The 18,577-nt window shown below is 49.0% G+C and overlaps 1 protein-coding gene across 1 annotated transcript; it reads right to left on the bottom strand.

The window, feature by feature from the left end:
* Positions 1–6,391: 6,391 nt before the first annotated feature.
* LOC146335166 (proproteinase E-like) lies at positions 6,392–13,780 on the bottom strand. Its single transcript, XM_084822011.1, has 8 exons — positions 13,713–13,780; positions 12,741–12,826; positions 11,954–12,051; positions 11,298–11,432; positions 9,059–9,195; positions 7,884–8,026; positions 6,965–7,117; positions 6,392–6,487 (listed from the first exon to the last, which is right to left on the bottom strand). The coding sequence occupies exons 1-8, from the start codon at positions 13,750–13,752 to the stop codon at positions 6,470–6,472; spliced, it is 810 nt and encodes a 269-aa protein (XP_084678137.1). The 5' UTR covers positions 13,753–13,780; the 3' UTR covers positions 6,392–6,469.
* Between the last annotated feature and the right edge of the window lie 4,797 nt (positions 13,781–18,577).

The raw sequence follows: 18,577 nt of genomic DNA, 5'->3' as shown, positions 1-18,577 counted from the left end.
GCTAAACATGCCCAGTTCTTTCAGTCTCTCCTCACAGGGCTTTGTTTCCAGTCCCCTGATCATCTTCGTTGCCCTCCTCTGAACCCTCTCCAGGTTGTCTGCGTTCTTCTTAATGTGTGGTACCCAGAACTGGACACAGTAGTCAAGATGAGGCCTAACCAGTGATGAGTAGAGGGGAACTAGTACTTCCCAGGATTTGGAAGTTATACTTCTATTGATGCAGCCCAAAATAGCATTTGCCTTTTTTGCAGCCACATCCCATTGTTGGCTCATATTCAGCTTGTGATCGACAACAATTCCAAGATCCTTCTTGCTTGTAGTGTTGTTGAGCCACGTATCCCTCATCTTGTACCTGTGCATTTGGTTTCTTTTTCCTAGGTGCAGAACTTGGCATTTATCCCTATTAAATGCCATTCTGTTGTTTTCTGCCCAGCGCTCCAGTCTATCCAGATCACTTTGAATTTTGTTTCTGTCTTCCAAAGTATTAGCTATCCCTCCCAATTTTGTGTCATCTGCAAATTTGATCAGCATTCCCTGCACCTCCTCCGCCAAGTCATTAATACAAATGTTGAAGAGCACTGGGCCCAGGACTGAGCCCTGCGGTACCCCGCTCGTTACTTCTCCCCAGTTTGAGAAGATCCCATTGATAAGCACTCTTTGAGTCCGATTCTGTAGCCAACTGTGGATCCACCTGACAGTTGTTTCATCTAGCCCACTTTGAGCTAGATGTTCTGATATTTTTCAGTTATTTGTTTTTATGATTCCCTCTTGTTATTTCCCCCTCAGGCTCTTCCCAACCCTCTCCCGCGTTTGCAAATGACTTTCCCCCTTTTGTGCTCTTGGCATCAGGTGTTTCTCAGCAGCCCAATGATATTGGATGCACACGGGGAGAGAATGTTGTTGTTCAGTCGTTCAGTCGTGTCCGACTCTTCGTGACCCCATGGACCACAGCACGCCAGGCCTTCCTGTCCTGCGCTCTCTCCCGGAGCGTGCTCAAGTCCATATTCATTGCATCGGTGATGCTATCTAGCCATCTCATCCTCTGCCGTCCCCTTCTCCTTTTGCCTTCAGTCTTTCCCAGCATCAGGGTCTTTTCCAGGGAGTTTTCTCTTCGCATTAGGTGGCCAAAATATTTCAGCTTCAGTATCTGTCCTTCCAATGAGCACTCAGGGTTGATTTCCTTTAGGATTGACTGATTTGACCTCCTTGCAGTCCAGGGAACTCGTAAGAGTCTTCTCCAGCACCACAGTTCGAAAGCATCAATTCTTCGGCGCTCAGCCTTCCTTATAGTCCAGCTCTCACAGCCATATGTTGCTACTGGGAAAACCATAGCTTTGATTATGCGAACCTTTGTCGGCAAGGTGATGTCTCTGCTTCTTACTATGCTGTCTAGGTTTGCCATAGCTTTCCTCCCAAGGAGCAAGCGTCTTTTAATTTCATGGCTACAGTCACGGTCTGCGGTGATCTTGGAGCCCAAGAAAATAAAATCTGTCACTGATTCCATTTCTTCCCCTTCTATATGCCAGGAAGTGATGGGGCCAGATGCCAGGATCTTCGTTTTTTTAATGTTGAGTTTCAAACCAGCTTTTGCACTCTCCTTTTTCACCCTCAACAAGAGGCTCTTGAGATCCTCTTCGCTTTCTGCCATTAGGGTGGTATCGTCTGCATATCGGAGGTTGTTGATAATTCTCCCAGCAATCTTAATTCCGACCTCTGATTCATCCAACCCAGCATTTCTCATGATATACTCTGCATATAAGTTAAATAAGCAGGGCGACAATATGCAGCCTTGTCGTACTCCTTTCCCAATTTTGAACCACTCAGTTGTTCCATGTCTGGTTCTTACTGTTGCTTCTTGACCCTCGTACAGGTTTCTCAGGAGACAGGTAAGGTGGTCTGGTACTCCCATCACTTTAAGAATTTGCCACAGTTTGTTGTGATCCACACAATCAAAGGCTTTAGCGTAGTCAATGAAGCAGAAATAGACGTTTTTCTGGAATTCTCTTGCGTTCCCCATGATGCAGCGAATGTTGGCGATTTGATCTCTAGTTCCTCTGCCTCTTCGAAACCCAGCTTCTACTTCCGGTAGTTCTCAGTTCGCATACTGCTGAAGCCTAGCTTGTAGGATTTTGAGCATCACCTTGCTGGCATGTGAAATGAGCGCAATTGTGCGGTAGTTTGAACACTCTTTGGCGTTGCCCTTCTTTGGAATTGGAATGTAAACTGACCTTTTCCAGTCTTGTGGCCACTGCTGAGTGTTCCAAATTTGTTGGCATATTGAATGCAGCACTTTAACAGCATCATCTTTTAGGATTTTAAATAGTTCAGCTGGAATATTGTCATCTCCGCTAGCTTTGTTGTTACTAATGCTTCCTAAGGCCCACTTGACTTCACTCTCGAGGATGTCCGGCTCAAGTTCAGTGACCGCACTATCATGGCTATCAGGGACATTCAGATCTTTCCTGTATAGTTCTTCTGTGTATTCTTTCCACCTCTTCTTAATCTCATCTGCTTCTGTTAGGTCCCTGCCTTCTTTGTCCTTGATCATGCCCGTCTTTGCACAAAACGTTCCCTTGAGATCTCCAATTTTCTTGAAGAGATCTCTAGTCTTTCCCATTCTGTTGTTTTCCTTGATTTCTTTGCATTGTTCATTTAAGAAGGCCTTCTTGTCTCTCCTTGCTATTCTCTGGAACTCTGCATTCAGTTGGATATATCTTCCCCTTTCTCCCTTGCTTTTCGCTTCCCTTCTTTCTTCAGCTACTTGTAAAGCCTCCTCAGACAGCCACTTGGCTTTCTTGCATTTCTTTTTCTTTGGGATGGATTGAGTTGCTGCCTCCTGAACAATGTTATGGACCTCCATCCATAGTTCCTCAGGCACTCTGTCTATCAGGTCTAATCCCTGAAATCTATTCCTCCCTCCACTGTATATTCATAAGGGATATGATTTAGGTCATACCTGAATGGTTTAGCGGTTTTCCCTATGTTCTTCAATTTAAGCCGAAATTTTGCAAGAAGCAGCTCATGATCTGAGCCACAGTCAGCTCCAGGTCTTGTTTTTACTGACTGTATGGAGCTTCTCCATCTTTGGCTGCAAAGTACATAATCAATCTGATTTCGATATTGACCATCTGGTGATGTCCATGTGTAGAGTCACCTCTTGTGCTGCTGGAAAAGAGTGTTTGCTATGATCAGCGTGTTCTCTTGGCAAAACTCTATTAGCTTTTGTCCTGCTTCATTTTGTACACCAAGGCCATGCCTGCCTGTTATCCCGGTGATTTCTTGACTTCCTACTTTAGCATTTCAATCCCCTATGATGAAGAGAACATCTTTTTTTGGTGTTAGTTCTAGAAGGTGTTGTAGGTCTTCATAGAACCGATCAACCTCAGCTTCTTCGGCCTCAGTGGTTGGGGCATAGACTTGAATTACTGTGATGTTGAATGGTTTGCCTTGGATTCGTACTGAGATCATTCTATCATTTTTAAGATTGTACCCCAGTACTGCTTTTCCCACCCTTTTGTTGACTATGAGTGCTACTGCATTTCTTCTAAGGGATTCTTGCCCACAATAGTAGATATGATGGTCACCTGAATTAAATTCGCCCATGCCTGTCCATTTTAGTTCGCTGATTCCCAAGATGTCGATGTTCAGTCTTGCCATCTCATGTTTGACCACCTCCAGCTTACCTTGATTCATTGATCTGACATTCCAGGTTCCTAAACAATATTGTTCTTTACAGCATCGGATTTTCTTTTCACCACCAGACACATCCACAGCTGAGTGTCCTTTCGGCTTTGGCCCAGCCGCTCCACTCTTTCTGGCGCTATTTGGAAATACCCTCTGCTCTTCCCCAGTAGTATATTGGACACCTTCCGACCTGAGGGGCTCATCTTCCGGCGTCATCTCTTTTAGCCTTGCGATACGTTCCATGGGGTTTTCTTGGCAAGAATACTGGAGTGGGTTGCCATTTCCTTCTCCGGTGGACCACATTTTGTCAGAACTCTCTGCCATGACCTGTCTGTCTTGGGTGGCCCTGCACGGCATAGCTTATGGCTTCACTGAGTTACGCAAGCCCCTTCGCCACAACAAGGCAGTGATCCATGAAGGGGGGGAGAGAATAGGCTGCCCTTTATGCATGCGCAACAGCCCCCGCCTTTGCGCAGCCTCCTCTTCCCCAAAGCTTAAACATTCTTCCTGGGACTAGAGACGGGGCAAAACAAGGCATGCATGCGCATCCCGGCTTTGGTGTTGCTTTCCTCTGGGTATCAGAAATTATCCAGAGGAAGAGGAGGGAGAAGAACAGCTGCTGTGGTGCCCTAAAAACTCGCATCTGATTTTTTTGTATACCACATTTGCCACAATACATTGTGCTCAAAGCAGTTCACGAAAACAAAAATACAATAACCATAATTTACATTACAATATTAAGTCAATTACAGTTCATTTAGAACATATAAAAAATGTAAATGAACACCGGACATAAGAATAGGTCAGCTAACATGCATGAAGCATAGAGTGAAAATATTGGATATTTTGCACACACAGAGACATGTATTGGGTGGGGAGCCTTGGGCCCAGGGGCCAAATCCAGGCCTCTTGGGGTCCTGCCATGGTTCCTCAGATGGACACTCCCCCTTTCCGTGATCCGCTGAAAATTTGGTGGTTTCCTGGCCTTTGTGCATTCCCCCCCCCCCATTCTAAAAAGTTGAACTGTCTCTCCTGAGGCTTCATTACTGGCAGCACGAGCTTTAAACTAAAATACACTGATATTTTTGGGATTTTGCTGGAATACAGCCCCCATGAGCTTCTCCAAAACTGAAATTTGCCCTCAGGTTGAAAGATGTTCCCCACCTCTGATATATACTAGTCAGCTCATGTGATACTGATAGGGTACCAGTCACACTGGTTGCCAGTGTGTTTCTGAGCCTGATGTGAAGTCCTGGTTTTAATCATTAAAGCCTTAAATGGTTTGGGCCCGAGTTTATTGAAGGACCACCTTCTCCTGTATCAGCCTGCCTGCACTCTGCAGTCATCAACAGAGGCCCTTCTCACCTGCAGGCCTTTTCGGTGGCGGCCTGCGCTTCTGGAATAGACTTCCATCAGGGGGTCGTCAGCTTCCTTCTTTGCAGGTCTTCAGAAAAGCTCTGAAGACCTTCCCATATGTTTGGCCTGCCGGTTTTTATTGGTAAGTGTTGTTTTTATTGTTTTTAATTGGCAATCTGTTTTTATGGATTTTATTGTTTTTATCTTGTATGCCACCGTGAGAGGGTTCCACCCATAAAGGCAGCCTAGAAAATTGTATAGATAGATAGATAGATGATAGATAGATGACTGACGCACGCACGCACGCACGCACACAGTGGCCCTATTGGCATGTAATGGCGGCCCATGAATTGTGGGGATGTGCGCCATGTGCGAGCAACTTCCGGTTTCCAGGAACAACCTACGAGTGCAGCATTCGTAGGTTGTTTCCGTGATGTCTGAACCTGATCACTTCGAATTGTTCATAGGTTAAACAACCCCAAGTTAACCCATTGTTAATTAACCCAGGAATTGCTGCTGGATGCCGCCATTACATCCAAACAATGTCTATATGAAATTTAAGTGGCTGGAGAGACGTTTTACTCCATCCCTCACAATTCTAGGACTCAGAGTCACGCAATGAAATGGCTTGGCTAGGGATTCAGAACAGACCCAAAGAAAGTACTTCACATCACACAACGCCTGATAAACTTTGGAACTCACTGCCACAAGATGTGGCAATTGATTGTGGCCGCTGCTTAGATGGCTTTAAAAGGGATTTGATGATTTGACAAATTCATAGAGGACAGATCTGTCAATCGCTACCTTTCATGATGGAACACAGGAAGCTGCCATATACCGAGTCCAACTATTAGCCCATTTAGCTGATGTCTTTGTGATTAGTTGAGAAGAATCAACTATTAATGGTCACAGGTAAGATGGCTGAGTGCATAAGCCAACCTGGTACTCTCCAGGGGTGCCGGCTATTTCTTTAGACTTTTCTTCTATGGGAGATCAGAAACTACAGGCACTGGTTTAGCCAGCTTTGTACTTCAGCACTTGCCTGGTAGCCACAGACAATAAGGGACCACAAGCAAGCGAGCGAGTGAACGGGCAGCACGGTCCCTCCTCTGCGAACTCTCAGGAGGCCAGTATTTTTTTTTGCACGCTAATAACTTTTGTGGGCTTATTTACAAGCCTGGGTTCGTTTCACACAAAGGTATGTACACCCTTCCGAAGAGCAACATGGCAGAAGGAGACCTCATCCAGGACTGGTGAATGAAGCCAAAGGACTAATTGCCTTCTCTGTGTCCCTTAATATTGTTTGGCAGTCTGAGGGGATGGTGAGAGAAGGAACCTTTGCAAAAGAAAAGACACTGTAGCCAGGACATGTTTTATTGTTCTTAAGACTGCCAGAGGGTCCAGTCAGAGAAGGAGTTGCTGCATCGCGTTAATTGTTGGCCATGATCTGCAAAGCAAAACCAGAGTGGCATTGTTAGTGAATGGGCAAGGAGAGGAGGAATCTGCAGTCCCGTCTTTGCCTCCATCCCATCACTACATTTGCAGAAATCTGATCCTGAGAATCTATGGTGCATCTTGCTAACAAACAAAGCCGGGGTGGGATGAGGTGTTTTATACAGTAAGTACTTGTGTTAAAACTAACCTGCTTTTAAAACATAATCTGCCTGATTATCCAAGGCCACTTTTTTAATTAATCAAACAGGCCTGAGTCATCGGCTGAAGGTTTCAGCCCTGAAAACCAAGTAAGATATTCTCTGTATGAGAAGAGCTCACGGAATCCTGCCCCTACATTAAGAAACTCCTCTCTCTCCCCAACCCAAATTGGCAGAAGAGACCTAATCTTCCATCAGTGAGAGGGCCAGGCAGCATGGGAACTGGGGTGCTTGTGCCCCTATAAACAGACAACAGACAAGATGGACAGTACCTCTGCAATCCAGGCATTGAAAGCAGAGACACGGGTGAAGACGGTGGGCTTCCTCAAGGTATCACAGCCCCAGCCAGAGACAAAGCTGGCGATCCCGTGGATGTACCACCTCCCGTCTGCAGCTTGGCAACTGAGCGGGCCACCAGAGTCACCCTGAAACAGAATGACAGAATAGTACAGTAGGGTTGGAAGGGGCCTGCGTGACCATCGAGTCCAAAATAATATCCATCGTTTATCAAGTGCCTGAAAAGCTAGGTGCTGTGCAACAAAGGGAATGTTTATTCTCCATTGTTTCTCAGCCCCATTTCTGTATAGACGTAGACCGCTTTTTGATGCACTTGGTGGAGAAGGCCGTTACCTACAAATTCTGAGGCCGCAATAAATGTTTTCAAAAATACCCCTTTCCTTTTTTTGGTCCTTTGCTGCTGTCGATTTCCATGGTGTCTCATTTGGGCTTTGTCTCCTAGGGGAGAGGTTGGGGAGCTGGCCCCATATGGGCGTCTACCCCCATCCCCAAAGAAACCCAGAGCGGAAGCACAGCCACTGGCTGGGGAGGGGGCCCTTCAGAGAGCCAGGCTGGAAGCGGGAGAGGCTTGACCCTTCAGCTGTGTGTTCAACGCACAAAGACAGGCCTAGCGGTGAAGAAAAATGCATTGGGCCGGAGTGGACCTGCTGGTCCTCGTTGCTCCTACATCGGCTGCAATTGGAGGTACACGTGATCTTATTCAGCAGACAGCGTCCTACGGTTGCAGATCTCCCTTTTTCCCTAGGGCAGCGAATTCAGGAATGGCACGTTGAGCTTGAGTTCTCCTTTGTCTGCTTTTCACTGTCTCTGGAAATATTACTGCTGCGGAGGGCCACCCACATCTCAGCCCCCCTCCATTTTCAGTCTCCTCTTTCCCAGTCACGGACTACTCACATTGCAGCCAGCTCGGATGTCCCCCCCAGCACAGACCATGCTCTCCAGAACAACGGCTCCCCACCAGTCGGGCTGTGAGCAGTGCGCGTAGTCGACCACCGGGAGCAGCGCCTGCTGCAGTATGAACGGGATGCTTCCGCCGGCTGCAAGAGATGAAGCCCCGTTCGCACCTTTCTGTGTCGGGCGCCATGTTTATCTTATAGGCGGCTTCCTTCCCGCCCTGAGAACAAGGCTGGAAATAGCCTACTTCTCCTACCTGTGTGTTCAGTAAGCCACTGGTTTGTAACGGATTTCTTCAAATACCTCTACAACTGCCCATTGCCTAACAAAGAGCTTGAGCTTGTGGCATCAAACAATAAGAAAGTGGGGCTCAAAGCAGGCTCGCCTAGAGGCGAGTGTTCATGTTGCTAAAGGCCAACAGCAAAAAGAGAAACCCAAGGCACTCTCTTCCTCGTGTCTTGAGGCAGGGCCCCCAATGTTTTCGGTCGGTTGGCACGTCTGGAACGTTGAGGGAGTGCTGTGGGTGCTCTCATAAAATGTCTGCCATGGTGGACACGGCTAGCCATAAAACGCTGTTTTCCCAGAAGCCCAACTGGTGAGACTAAACGAACATTGACTTGACCAGGAACCTGAGTTCAAAGCAGAGGCAAGGTGAGCTCTAAAACACCAAAATGCTCTGCTGAACCCAGATAAAGGTGGTGCTGGAGGGCAGCCCTTCACTTTTCAGCCTGCCAGCCTCCCAGCTAAGTTTTCTTTTAAATCTTAAGGAACAAAATAAAAACCAGGAGGGGCAGGGAGGTGGGTGGCGCCATGTTCGACACCCCAGTTTTGAGGTGAGGGAGAGACACCAGAAACTTAGAACGGCTCTGTTTTGCCATGTCCGTTAACAAACTAAATGTTGAAACACACTTCATATATAATAGTAATTGTGATGTTGTCCCACTGTGCTAAAGGCCAGACCGGGGTGGGGGGTGGGGAGAGAGCTTTGGCTCATTGGTTTTCCACTAGTGGAAGTCTCTTGCTCCTCTGAAGGGGAATTTCAGGAATACAGTCAGGAACTGACGGTTGCTGATGTGGCCAGCCACAAAAGCCTACCTGAAGTGTTTCCCCACCCGGGTCCACTGCTCCCGACAGCATGATCCCAGCTTCCCCACTCCCCGAGTAGAGTCACGTACTGTAAAGGCTCCCCCAGCCGCTGATGTAGCATGGAAAGTTATTAGGAAGCAGCTCTCCTGGGGATGGGATGCATCCCAGCTGCACCTTATCATTGAGCTCTGCACTGCGAGACAGCTTGATCAGGGCAATGTCGTCCCTGGAAGAGAAGGAAGGTGTCAGGGTGGAAACTGAGCCCATAGAGCCCCAGAGCAGTTCTGATTCTGAGGAGGAACAGCAATCCATGGGAGAGGAGCTCGCTCATCTCTCACAAGCACAGCAGCTGGCAGAGATTCCTCCTGCCAGCATTCCTGGGATAGATAGTGACCCTGGCAGTGAGAGAGCACTGGAGGGGGGCTTATTGGACGCTCGGCGCAGACGCAGGGAGCGACGACAGATGGAAGGCGCTGAAAGGAGGCGTAGCACTCGTTTGGCGCGCAAGCAACGGTCGTGTCCCGAGGACCCAAGGGAAAGAGGGAGGATCTCTTCCTAGCCCATAAGTTCAGAGTCTTCCCTAAGTTCTCCTTCAAACAGGGACCAACTGCCTTACCTGGAGCTTAGGCTACTCAGCTATCTTTCCCCAGTGCTGTTCCTTGCTTTGGCGCTAGTGACTAGTATTCTGAAAGAGTCATAAAGTAATAAAGGTATATAGTCTCGGAAAGAATTCCTCGTCGTCTGTGTCCTGAGTTGGCTATTGGTGGGGACTGCAAGAGGCAGCTAGGGCGCTCCTGACAGAAGGCAGGGGATCACTGCCTAAGGCAAATGGAAAGCCCTCTGACTGGCCACTGGGGAGACCTGGCCACTCTCATTCCTGCCCTGGTGGCCTCCAAATTAGACCAAACCCTTGAAAATGGTTCAGAAAGCTACATCTGGTTCAGAATGTGCTGACCGGTACGAATCAGGATAATTAGAATACACCTATTTTGAAACAATGGTGTTGGCTACTGGTTTGTTTCCAGGCCAAATCCAAGATGTCCTAACTTGGGTTCTCATTATCCCAGGGAGCGTTTCCTTCCACATGACTTCCTCCCCTACCTCTTGAGATACTAAGAAGCATTGTGGGGGATTCCAGCTTTTGTGGATGCCAGATTGGGTCCCACATGTAGCAGGGCCTTTTCTGTGATAGCCTCGGAGTTCTAGATCACCCTTACTCAGTATGCTGAGTCGTCTCCCTCTCTATTGTTGTTTTGCAAGCAGGCTCAGGCATTTATGTTTTGTTATGTGTGTGGGAGCTAATTCCTCTGCTGCACAGTTTCTTATTAGCTGCATTAATCTGTATTTTAATTTGGTTTTAGGAATTTGGCTTCAAAATACTTTCTTGTACATCGCTTTGGAAACATCTCTTGAAATGTGGTTTGCAAATTCCGTAAATAATCAGATTCCAAGGTGGCTTGGAACACAGCAGTCTGCTGTTATTGCTAAGATCAGGGAATCCATTGTCAGCTGGTGATGGGACAAATGCAAATGGCCAACGTCTCCAAGAGAACATGCAGGACACCACCCTTCATGTGGGAAGTGGGCAAAGCCAGGCTGGCTGAACTTCTGTAAGAGCTCAGGTCTTGGACAGAAGTATTGCTTCAGTCAGACATCGAGAACTCGCTAAATTGTTCCTCGAGAAGAGCTCCTTGATTGTTCCTGCTCTCTGTTCACTGGTGCTCTGTGATCAGGAGCACAGGGGCTATTCATCTATATAAAGTATTCTCATCACTTACATCCACAACTTACTAACATTGTATATGACTCAAATTAACCCCTCGTCCAGCCTCTGTGTTTTTCTGGGAATCTCATTCCAGCGTCAAGGAAGGGTCGGGCTTAGATGGGATGGGCAATTTCAGATATTTTTCCTCAGTGCAATAGGGAAGGGGTCTTCCCAGAAATAACTTGCTTGCTCAATCTAACATTGGTATCCAGATCAAGAACAACTTGATCAGCTAGTACAAAAACAAGCCTTTCTTCTGATGTGAGCCCCACACAAGCTGGACTCCTCTAGACCTTTTTGCTGAGGGTGCAGAGAAAATGAAGAAAGAGTACTAGGTAATATGGAAAAGCAGGACCCACAGCTCTATTCTCCCCATATTCCTCCCAACCCAACCCAGATGCGGGGGTCTCTCTGGCCCATGTGGAATCTAGCTTCTCAGCCAATGAAGACCACCGTTTTAAAGCGGCCCCTGCTCTCTCCAGTTCTCTTCACCAGAGATGCCACCTGACGTAGCGACTCGGACGAGAGCAAGGCGCGCCCCTCTTGTGCTGTGTTGTACTTACCCACAAGACACACAATTCTCATTCCAGCCGGGGTGCACGAAGATGTCGCCTGGGTTCACAGGGATGTTCTGCTCAGCGCCCTCCGCCCTGCCCAAGTCATATTCGCCCAGTACCACCCTGTAGCTGAGGTAGTTGCTGTTGGGGGGGAAAGCAGGGGTTAATAGAGGGAGGTGGAGGGCAGAAAGGGGTGAGGATTGCGTGGCCTTCTCACACACACCCCCCGCCACTCCATTGCTTCCCTCCTGAAATAAGAGGTGCTGAGCTTTACTGGGGGGGGGGTCATGCCTCTGACCCTGAATGCCTGCTGCCTTACTCTCCTTACTGGGTTTTTATGTGTTGTACTTGAAGCAAAACGTGGGCACGCTCTGGGAGAGAGCGGAGGACAGGAAGGCCTGGCATGCTGTGGTCCATGGGGTCACGAAGAGTCGGACATGACTGAACGACGGAACAACAACAGCAACTTGAAGCAAACCCTGGGCCCAGACTGAGTGACACCTGCACTCCTCCCACTACGAGCTGGGGGTCAAATATTCAGGCTCCAGAAACTCAGCTCTCCCGCTTTCCCCGCCACCACTCCTGGAGATTAATCTCCTTCTGCCTCGGGCTCTGTAGCCCCTGTTGGTGCTTAAACTCCACACGTGCGGAGACGGACTTACAAGATGCAGTGTGCGGCGGTCATGACCCAGTTGTGGGCAATGAGGGTTCCCCCGCAGGTGTGATAGAACTCGCCTCCCCTCTCGAACTGCAGGGAGATCTGTGGGATGCAGCACGGACAAAGGGCTGTTATCGGGTTGCGCAGTTTTGTTCCCCACCAAAAAGCACATTCCTGGCTCTTTCCCATGCAGTTCTGTAGCCTCAAAGGCATTAGACGGTGACTCACTAAGCAACCGTGTGGCTCATGAGAACAGCCCTGCTGGGTCAGTCCTAAAGTCCAGCATCTTGTTTCAGAGAGTGGTCAGCCGACGCCCCTGTGAAACCCACAAGCAGGACTTGGGGTATCAGTCCCCTCCATCTGTTGTTCCCCAGCAACAGGTACATAGAACTTCCATTAATCTATAACATCAAACACATTTGTCTAATCCTGTTTTAAAGCTATGGAAGTTAGTGACTATCAACTCATTTGTGGTTGCAAATTCCATGAGTCAATTATGCAGTGTGTGAACCACAACTTGCTTTTGTCCGACCTGATTCTAATGCCCATCAACTTCACTGCATACAGCAAAGCTAGAGGGAGAAAACCTCCTCTCCATCCACTTTCCCCACACCGTGCATAATTGGATGAAACTCTACCATGCCTTCCCCTGTCCCGCACATCTTATTTCCAGGCTAAAAATCCCCCAGATGTGGGTGTCTTTCCTCATAGGGAACGACACATGTCTCAGTTCCTCTTTTGGAGACAGGTCACGACAACCACCATGCGGAGTTCAACATGGGTGCACTTACTTGCCAGGGCCAGCTGTAAGGGATGGCATCTTCCCCGTTCACCACCCTCTTCACGGGGGAATAAGTGGGCCATCCGCAGCCATGAGCTGAGGAGAAAAACACACACCGTGTATGACATTCAGGGCAACACCTCCCAATTCCTCCTGGGGGCCAGGGGCTGGTGAGATAGGGCAGGGGGGTGGAGATGTGCATTTGTTTCACTGCAGACCCCGGGGGGAGAGACGGACCCCAAGGGCCAACGCTGCTCGCGCTCCCCAGGATTGCCCGCCAGAGGGTTAACATAACCCAGGGTGGTCTCTGCCTTGGCTGCCTGCCCGACCTCACAAACTTTCCTTCCCTGGAGCTCCTTTCACACTCGTGGCCTCTTTCCACAGCTGACTAATCCCCCACTGCCCCACACCGCTGCTGAGGAAGACCCATTGGGTTTCTGAGCGTTGGGTGCTTCCAGACAAGGCTTTTATTGTGCAATCGCCCTGCCTCAAACACAGAATTGAACATCGCCGTCTTCCATTTGAAAACCTCCCGTGTTTCCTGTGCCTTCCAAAGAGGAAAAGACGGAATAGCTGCCTTCTGATGCGTAGTGCTAGGAGCTGTAGCTGTCCAGAAGCACCCTTCGTCCGCCAATGAGAGCCATTCTTGCCAAACCCACCCCATCACCCCCTTCTCAGAAGCCCCTGCCCTAGCCTGCCAAAGCAGAAGCATCTAAGTGAAGGCCTGGGCCTGCACTTCACAGCTATCAGGAAACAGTCCTTGGAGGAAGAGGGAGACCCCCCCTCCCTCCCCATCCTTATCCATGCCTAGGAAACGTTTAAGGAAGCCGAGATGGGACGGTCAGGCTTTGAGCGGGGCAGCAGACCCCACTGCTCTGTTGGTCACAAGAGAGAGAGAAGATTACTGGGACCATGGCGGGATCAGATGACGTGACGAGCTGGGCTAGAGGGTTGGCAGGGTGCGCCAGGGCCTGTGCTTTACCCTCGGCCGCCAGCAGGAGCGCGACAAGGATTGTCCACATTGTGGCGAGGATGGTTGTCTTCGAGAGTGAGAGTGAAGAGCAGCTGCAGGGCCTTTAAATATCCACCCCAAGTAGGGCGATACGCGGCTATCGCTGCATGTCCCAAGGACACCGTTCAGCCTTGGACATGTATGGTCCACTAATCTCTTTTCTCAGCAAATCACACATGCCCGGAGGGAAGGAAAATGAGTGGGGTTCAGCCACAGCATCTGCGTTGTATGCAAAACGTCCCAGGTTCAATCCCCAGTAGGGCTGGAAAAGGCCCTTGGCTGGAACCCAGGAGAACTGCTCCCTGTCAGTGTCCGCAGTACTGGGCTAGATGGATCTAGGGTCTGACTCCATACAAGGCAGCTTCCCATGTTCCTACAAGGGAGGTGAAACATGGCTGCACATTATTTCCAGTGCAAAATCCATTCTTCTTTCTTTAAAGTATCCAGCAGTGCTGACCTGGAGTCAACCCCCAGAAATCAGCTCTAGAAGATGTGAACTATTGATAAAGATCGCCTCTGAGCATAAGAAGAGTGCCTTCTCCTTGCCTCTGGCCATAAGAAGACCCCCATGCACCCAGACCAGGCTGAGGGAGGAGTGTCTTTAGGCAGGCTGCATCAGTGACACCTCTGGTTTTAGAAACGTGTCCTGGCAGGCCATCTATTCTGACTTTCATGGCCATTCATGGTAATGTGTGTTGCCGGTTCTTCATTTTTTATTTTTTTACCACCATGCAAAAGTCTGGTCAACTGAGGGGGGAAAACAAACAGTTCCTGACTTTTGTGCAGATCTTTGGTGAGCCATGAATTAAAATAGCATGCGTGAATAATGGCCTCCCCCCCCCTTTCTCCTCCCTCTGGTTTGGAAAAACCCTAGTGTCTGGGCTGTGGGTTATATGCTTTCCATTAAACTATAGGGGAATCCTCACTCAGCATGAGTCAATAACTAGTGTCTCCTCCACAGGGCAGCATGAGAAATGTCTCCTTGAGTAAGGCAGAGGTGAGATGACATCAGCAGACATAGCCCTGCCGTCGAGGCCACAAAACAGGCCCCGTTCTTCCTGCCTTCTTTTTCACTTCCTCTAACCCAGCCCCTCTGCACTCCCTGGGACCCACAGCAGATGTCAGGGACTGGGGTAACAAATAATTAACCAGGTGCCAAGCTGGGAAGGTTACACTGCAGGCACCTGGACAAGTGAGAAGGGGAGGGAGTAGCCAGGGCAAGTGCCTTGAAAGGATCTGGAAGTGGCAGCCTGGGGCACGTCATCTGACGTCAGTGGATGGTGGCGACGCTGCTGATGATGACCAGGCAAGGCCATCAGCTGGTGGGTTCCGGAACAAGACACTCAAAGGGCAGCCCAGACATAGGCCACATATCCAGGCAGAGCTGGAGAGGAGAGGAGAGCCAAGTGGCCAACGGATAGCTTTCTCCTCAGTGGGGTGGGGTGGGGGAGCAGGATTATTCATTGCCACCGCTCACTGACACTCACCGCGTGGCCTTTCGTGTGTATTGAAGGAAACTTATTTCAAACCTCTAGCCATATATTCTCCCAGCACAGGAAATGCCCCAGAGGCAACAGCAGTGCAAAATAAGAAGTGGTGTTTTCATCTACTAAGAAAGACATATTCTCTCAGTTCACACTCAACTGTAATGCTGGTTCCCTTCCCTCTGGTGCACTTGCCATGGACAATCATCTCCTGCCCTCCGGTGTCTAGGAGGGCTAGCAATGCCTGGGTATTTCATTCCATGTTTTCGGAAGAGGACGAGCAGAGGCCACAGGGACAAGCCGCCCTTCTCTCCCTCTGATGGGCAACATGGAGAAAGGCCACAGTCCACAAACCCTCTCTCCTTTCCACGCCACGTCCACCTTGGCCATATACCTCTGGGCATGACTGATTCTCTCTCCTTTCCTCCCCCTCCCTCCTTCTCCTTCACTCTGCCTTCTTCTGCCAAGGAGAGCGTTGGGATTCGCCCACTCAGTCATCATCCAGTCTGTCCTCCCTCGTAGGACCCTTTCACATGCTCCCTGCTCAACAGTCCCAACTTCTCCTCGGAGAAGCCTTGAGCATTACAGCCAGTCCCTGCTCTGACCCTCTATTTAATCTCCCTGGGAATGGAGGAGGTGAGCAGAGTGGTGGCACAGCTTAGCAGAAAATGATTGACTTGACCCCTGAGTTTCATGACAATGTGAAACACCAGTGCAGGACAAAAGGGCTGCGGAATTCAGTTCCCACTCAGCTGGCCATCCTCTGGAGCAGTTTTGCCCACCCCAGCAAGTGTCTGGGCAGCGATTCCTAAGGGGTGAGTTACAGGATTCCTGCTAGATCACTAGTAATGGGAGACAGTGACAATAAATGTGAATTATGATGGTGTAGGAGGGCGCCTGAGACAGCTGAACTGGCCTAGAGATCTCTTCTCCTAGTTTGAGCTCTAGCCTGTTACTCTTAAGCACAGCTGAATCCTCAGGCATGCCTTTTGTGTAGGTAAAATAGCTTTCCACATAAGGTAGAGAAGAAATAAGAAAATACAAATATAAGAGCAACCCCTGCTGAGTCAGTCTGTCTTGCCCAGCATCCCACTTGGCACAGTGGCCTACGAGACACCCCGGTGGGAAGCCCACAAGCAGGACATGACTGGCTGGGCTGAGATGTGGATCTAAACTTGAGTTTATGAGCTGCACTTAAAGACCTAAAGCCTGAGCCAACACTGAGGCTGGACTGAAGCTAAGCCTACACTTTTTATTAATAAGATTCTTCCACTAGCTAGGCCTGCACAGTGGCCCTTGTCAATATAGAGCTATGTATTATTTTATTGCCCCTTTCCAAACTTGGGTCTAGTTTAAGTATCTGGTTGACATTCTCTGTTAGAGCAGGGCTACAAGACGTTTCTGCAGGATTTTCCCCTTGGGATTTAGCTTCTGACTGTAAGTATCCAGAGTTTTTTTCTCCTGGGAACAGAAGCGGGATGTGCTACTGCATGTATGTCTTATTTACAGTATTTGTATACCACTTCATATCTAAAACAGAGTTTGGAGCGGTGAACATAAAAGGTAAAATAGGAAAAGAATAAAAAGATTAAGATACCATATTAAAATTATGATTTTTTTTAAAAAATGAATGCCAATAGAAACTGTGGCTGGTCAGTTAAGGAACGCCTCCTGGAACAGTGCTGTTTTCAGGAGGCGCCGGAAACAACACAGTGTGGGTGCCTGCCTGTCCTCCAGGGGCAGGGAGTTCCAAAGAAAGGGGGCCACCACAATGAAGGCTTTTCTTCTGGTGGACTCCAACTGGGCCATAGGCCCATGTGGAACCACCAGGAGCATGCCCTCCGATTACCTCAGTGACATGGGCAGCTGGTTGGCCGTTGTGTGAACAGAATGCTGGACTAGATGGACTTTTGGTCTGATCCAGCAGGGCTCTTCTTATGTCCTTATGAGTGCAATAGCTCCCTCCCACTGCTGTTCCCGAGTAACTGGTATTGAGAGATGTTCTGCCCCCGATCCTGGAGGTGATATAGAGCCATCTGACTAGGAGCCATTCATAGCCTTATCCTCCATAAATGTGCCTAATCCCCTTTTAAAGCCATCCCATCCAATTGGGGGGCCATCACAGCACATCTTGTAGCAAACTCCACAGTCTGACCAGGCATGGTGTGAAAAAGTTCTTAGAATCATAGAAAAGTGGGGTTGGAAGGGGTCTATAAGGCCCTCGAGACAATCCCTCTGCTCAATGCAGGAATCCAAGTCAAGGCATCCCTGACAGGTGGCTGTCCAGCCTCGTCTTGAATGCCTCCAGTGTGGGAGAGCCCACCACCTCCCCAGGTAATGGGTTCCACTGTCATATTGCTCCAACAGTCAGGAAATTTCTCCTGCTGTTCAGCCGGAATCTAGCTTCCTGTCACTTGAGCCCGTTATTCCGTGTCCTGCACTCTGGGATGATCAAGAAGAGACCCTGGCCTTCCTCTCTGGGACAGCCTTTCAAGTACTTGAAGAGCGCTATCGTATCTCCCCTCCGTCTTCTCTTCTCATAGAATCATAGAATCATAGAATAGTAGGGTTGGAAGGGGCCTACAAGGCCATCGAGTCCAACCCCCTGCTCAATGCAGGAATCCAAGTCAGAGCATCCCTGACAAATGGCTGTCCAGCCTCGTCTTAAAGGCCTCCAGTGTGGGAGAGCCCACCACCTCCCCAGGTAATTGGTTCCATTGCCGTATTGCTCTGACACTCAGGAAGTTTTTCCTGATGTTCAGCCGGAATCTGGCTTCCTGTAACTTGAGCCCATTATTCCGTGTCCTGCACTCTGGGATGATCAAGAAGAGATCCTGGCCTTCTTCTCTGTGACAACCTTTCAAGTACTTGAAGAGTGCTATCATATCTCCCCTCAGTCTTCTCTTCTCAAGGCTAAACATGCCCAGTTCTTTCAGTCTCTCTTCATAGGGCTTTGTTTCCAGTCCCCTGATCATCTTTGTTGCCCTCCTTTGAACCCTCTCCAGCTTGTCTGCATCCTTCTTAAAGTGTGGTGCCCAGAACTGGACACAGTACTCCAGATGAGGCCTAACCAGTGCTGAGTAGAGGGGAACTAGTACTTCCCGGGATTTGGAAGCGATGCTTCTATTAATGCAGCCCAAAATAGCATTTGCCTTTTTTGCAGCCACATCACATTGTTGGCTCATATTCAGCTTGTGATCGACGACAATTCCAAGATCCTTCTCGCTCGTAGTGTGGTTGAGCCACGTATCCCCCATCTTGTAACTGTGCATTTGGTTTCTTTTTCCTAGGTGCAGAACTTGGCATTTGTCCCTATTAAATGCCATTCTGTTGTTTTCTGCCCAGCACTCC

The sequence above is a fragment of the Heloderma suspectum genome, chromosome 15, assembly GCF_057233095.1.
Source record: "Heloderma suspectum isolate Gila_16-S chromosome 15, 16-S_ref, whole genome shotgun sequence".
Taxonomy (NCBI): Eukaryota; Metazoa; Chordata; class Lepidosauria; order Squamata; family Helodermatidae; genus Heloderma; species Heloderma suspectum.
Note: the sequence above shows the minus strand (reverse complement) of the source record. Positions and strands in the feature narration are given on the sequence as shown.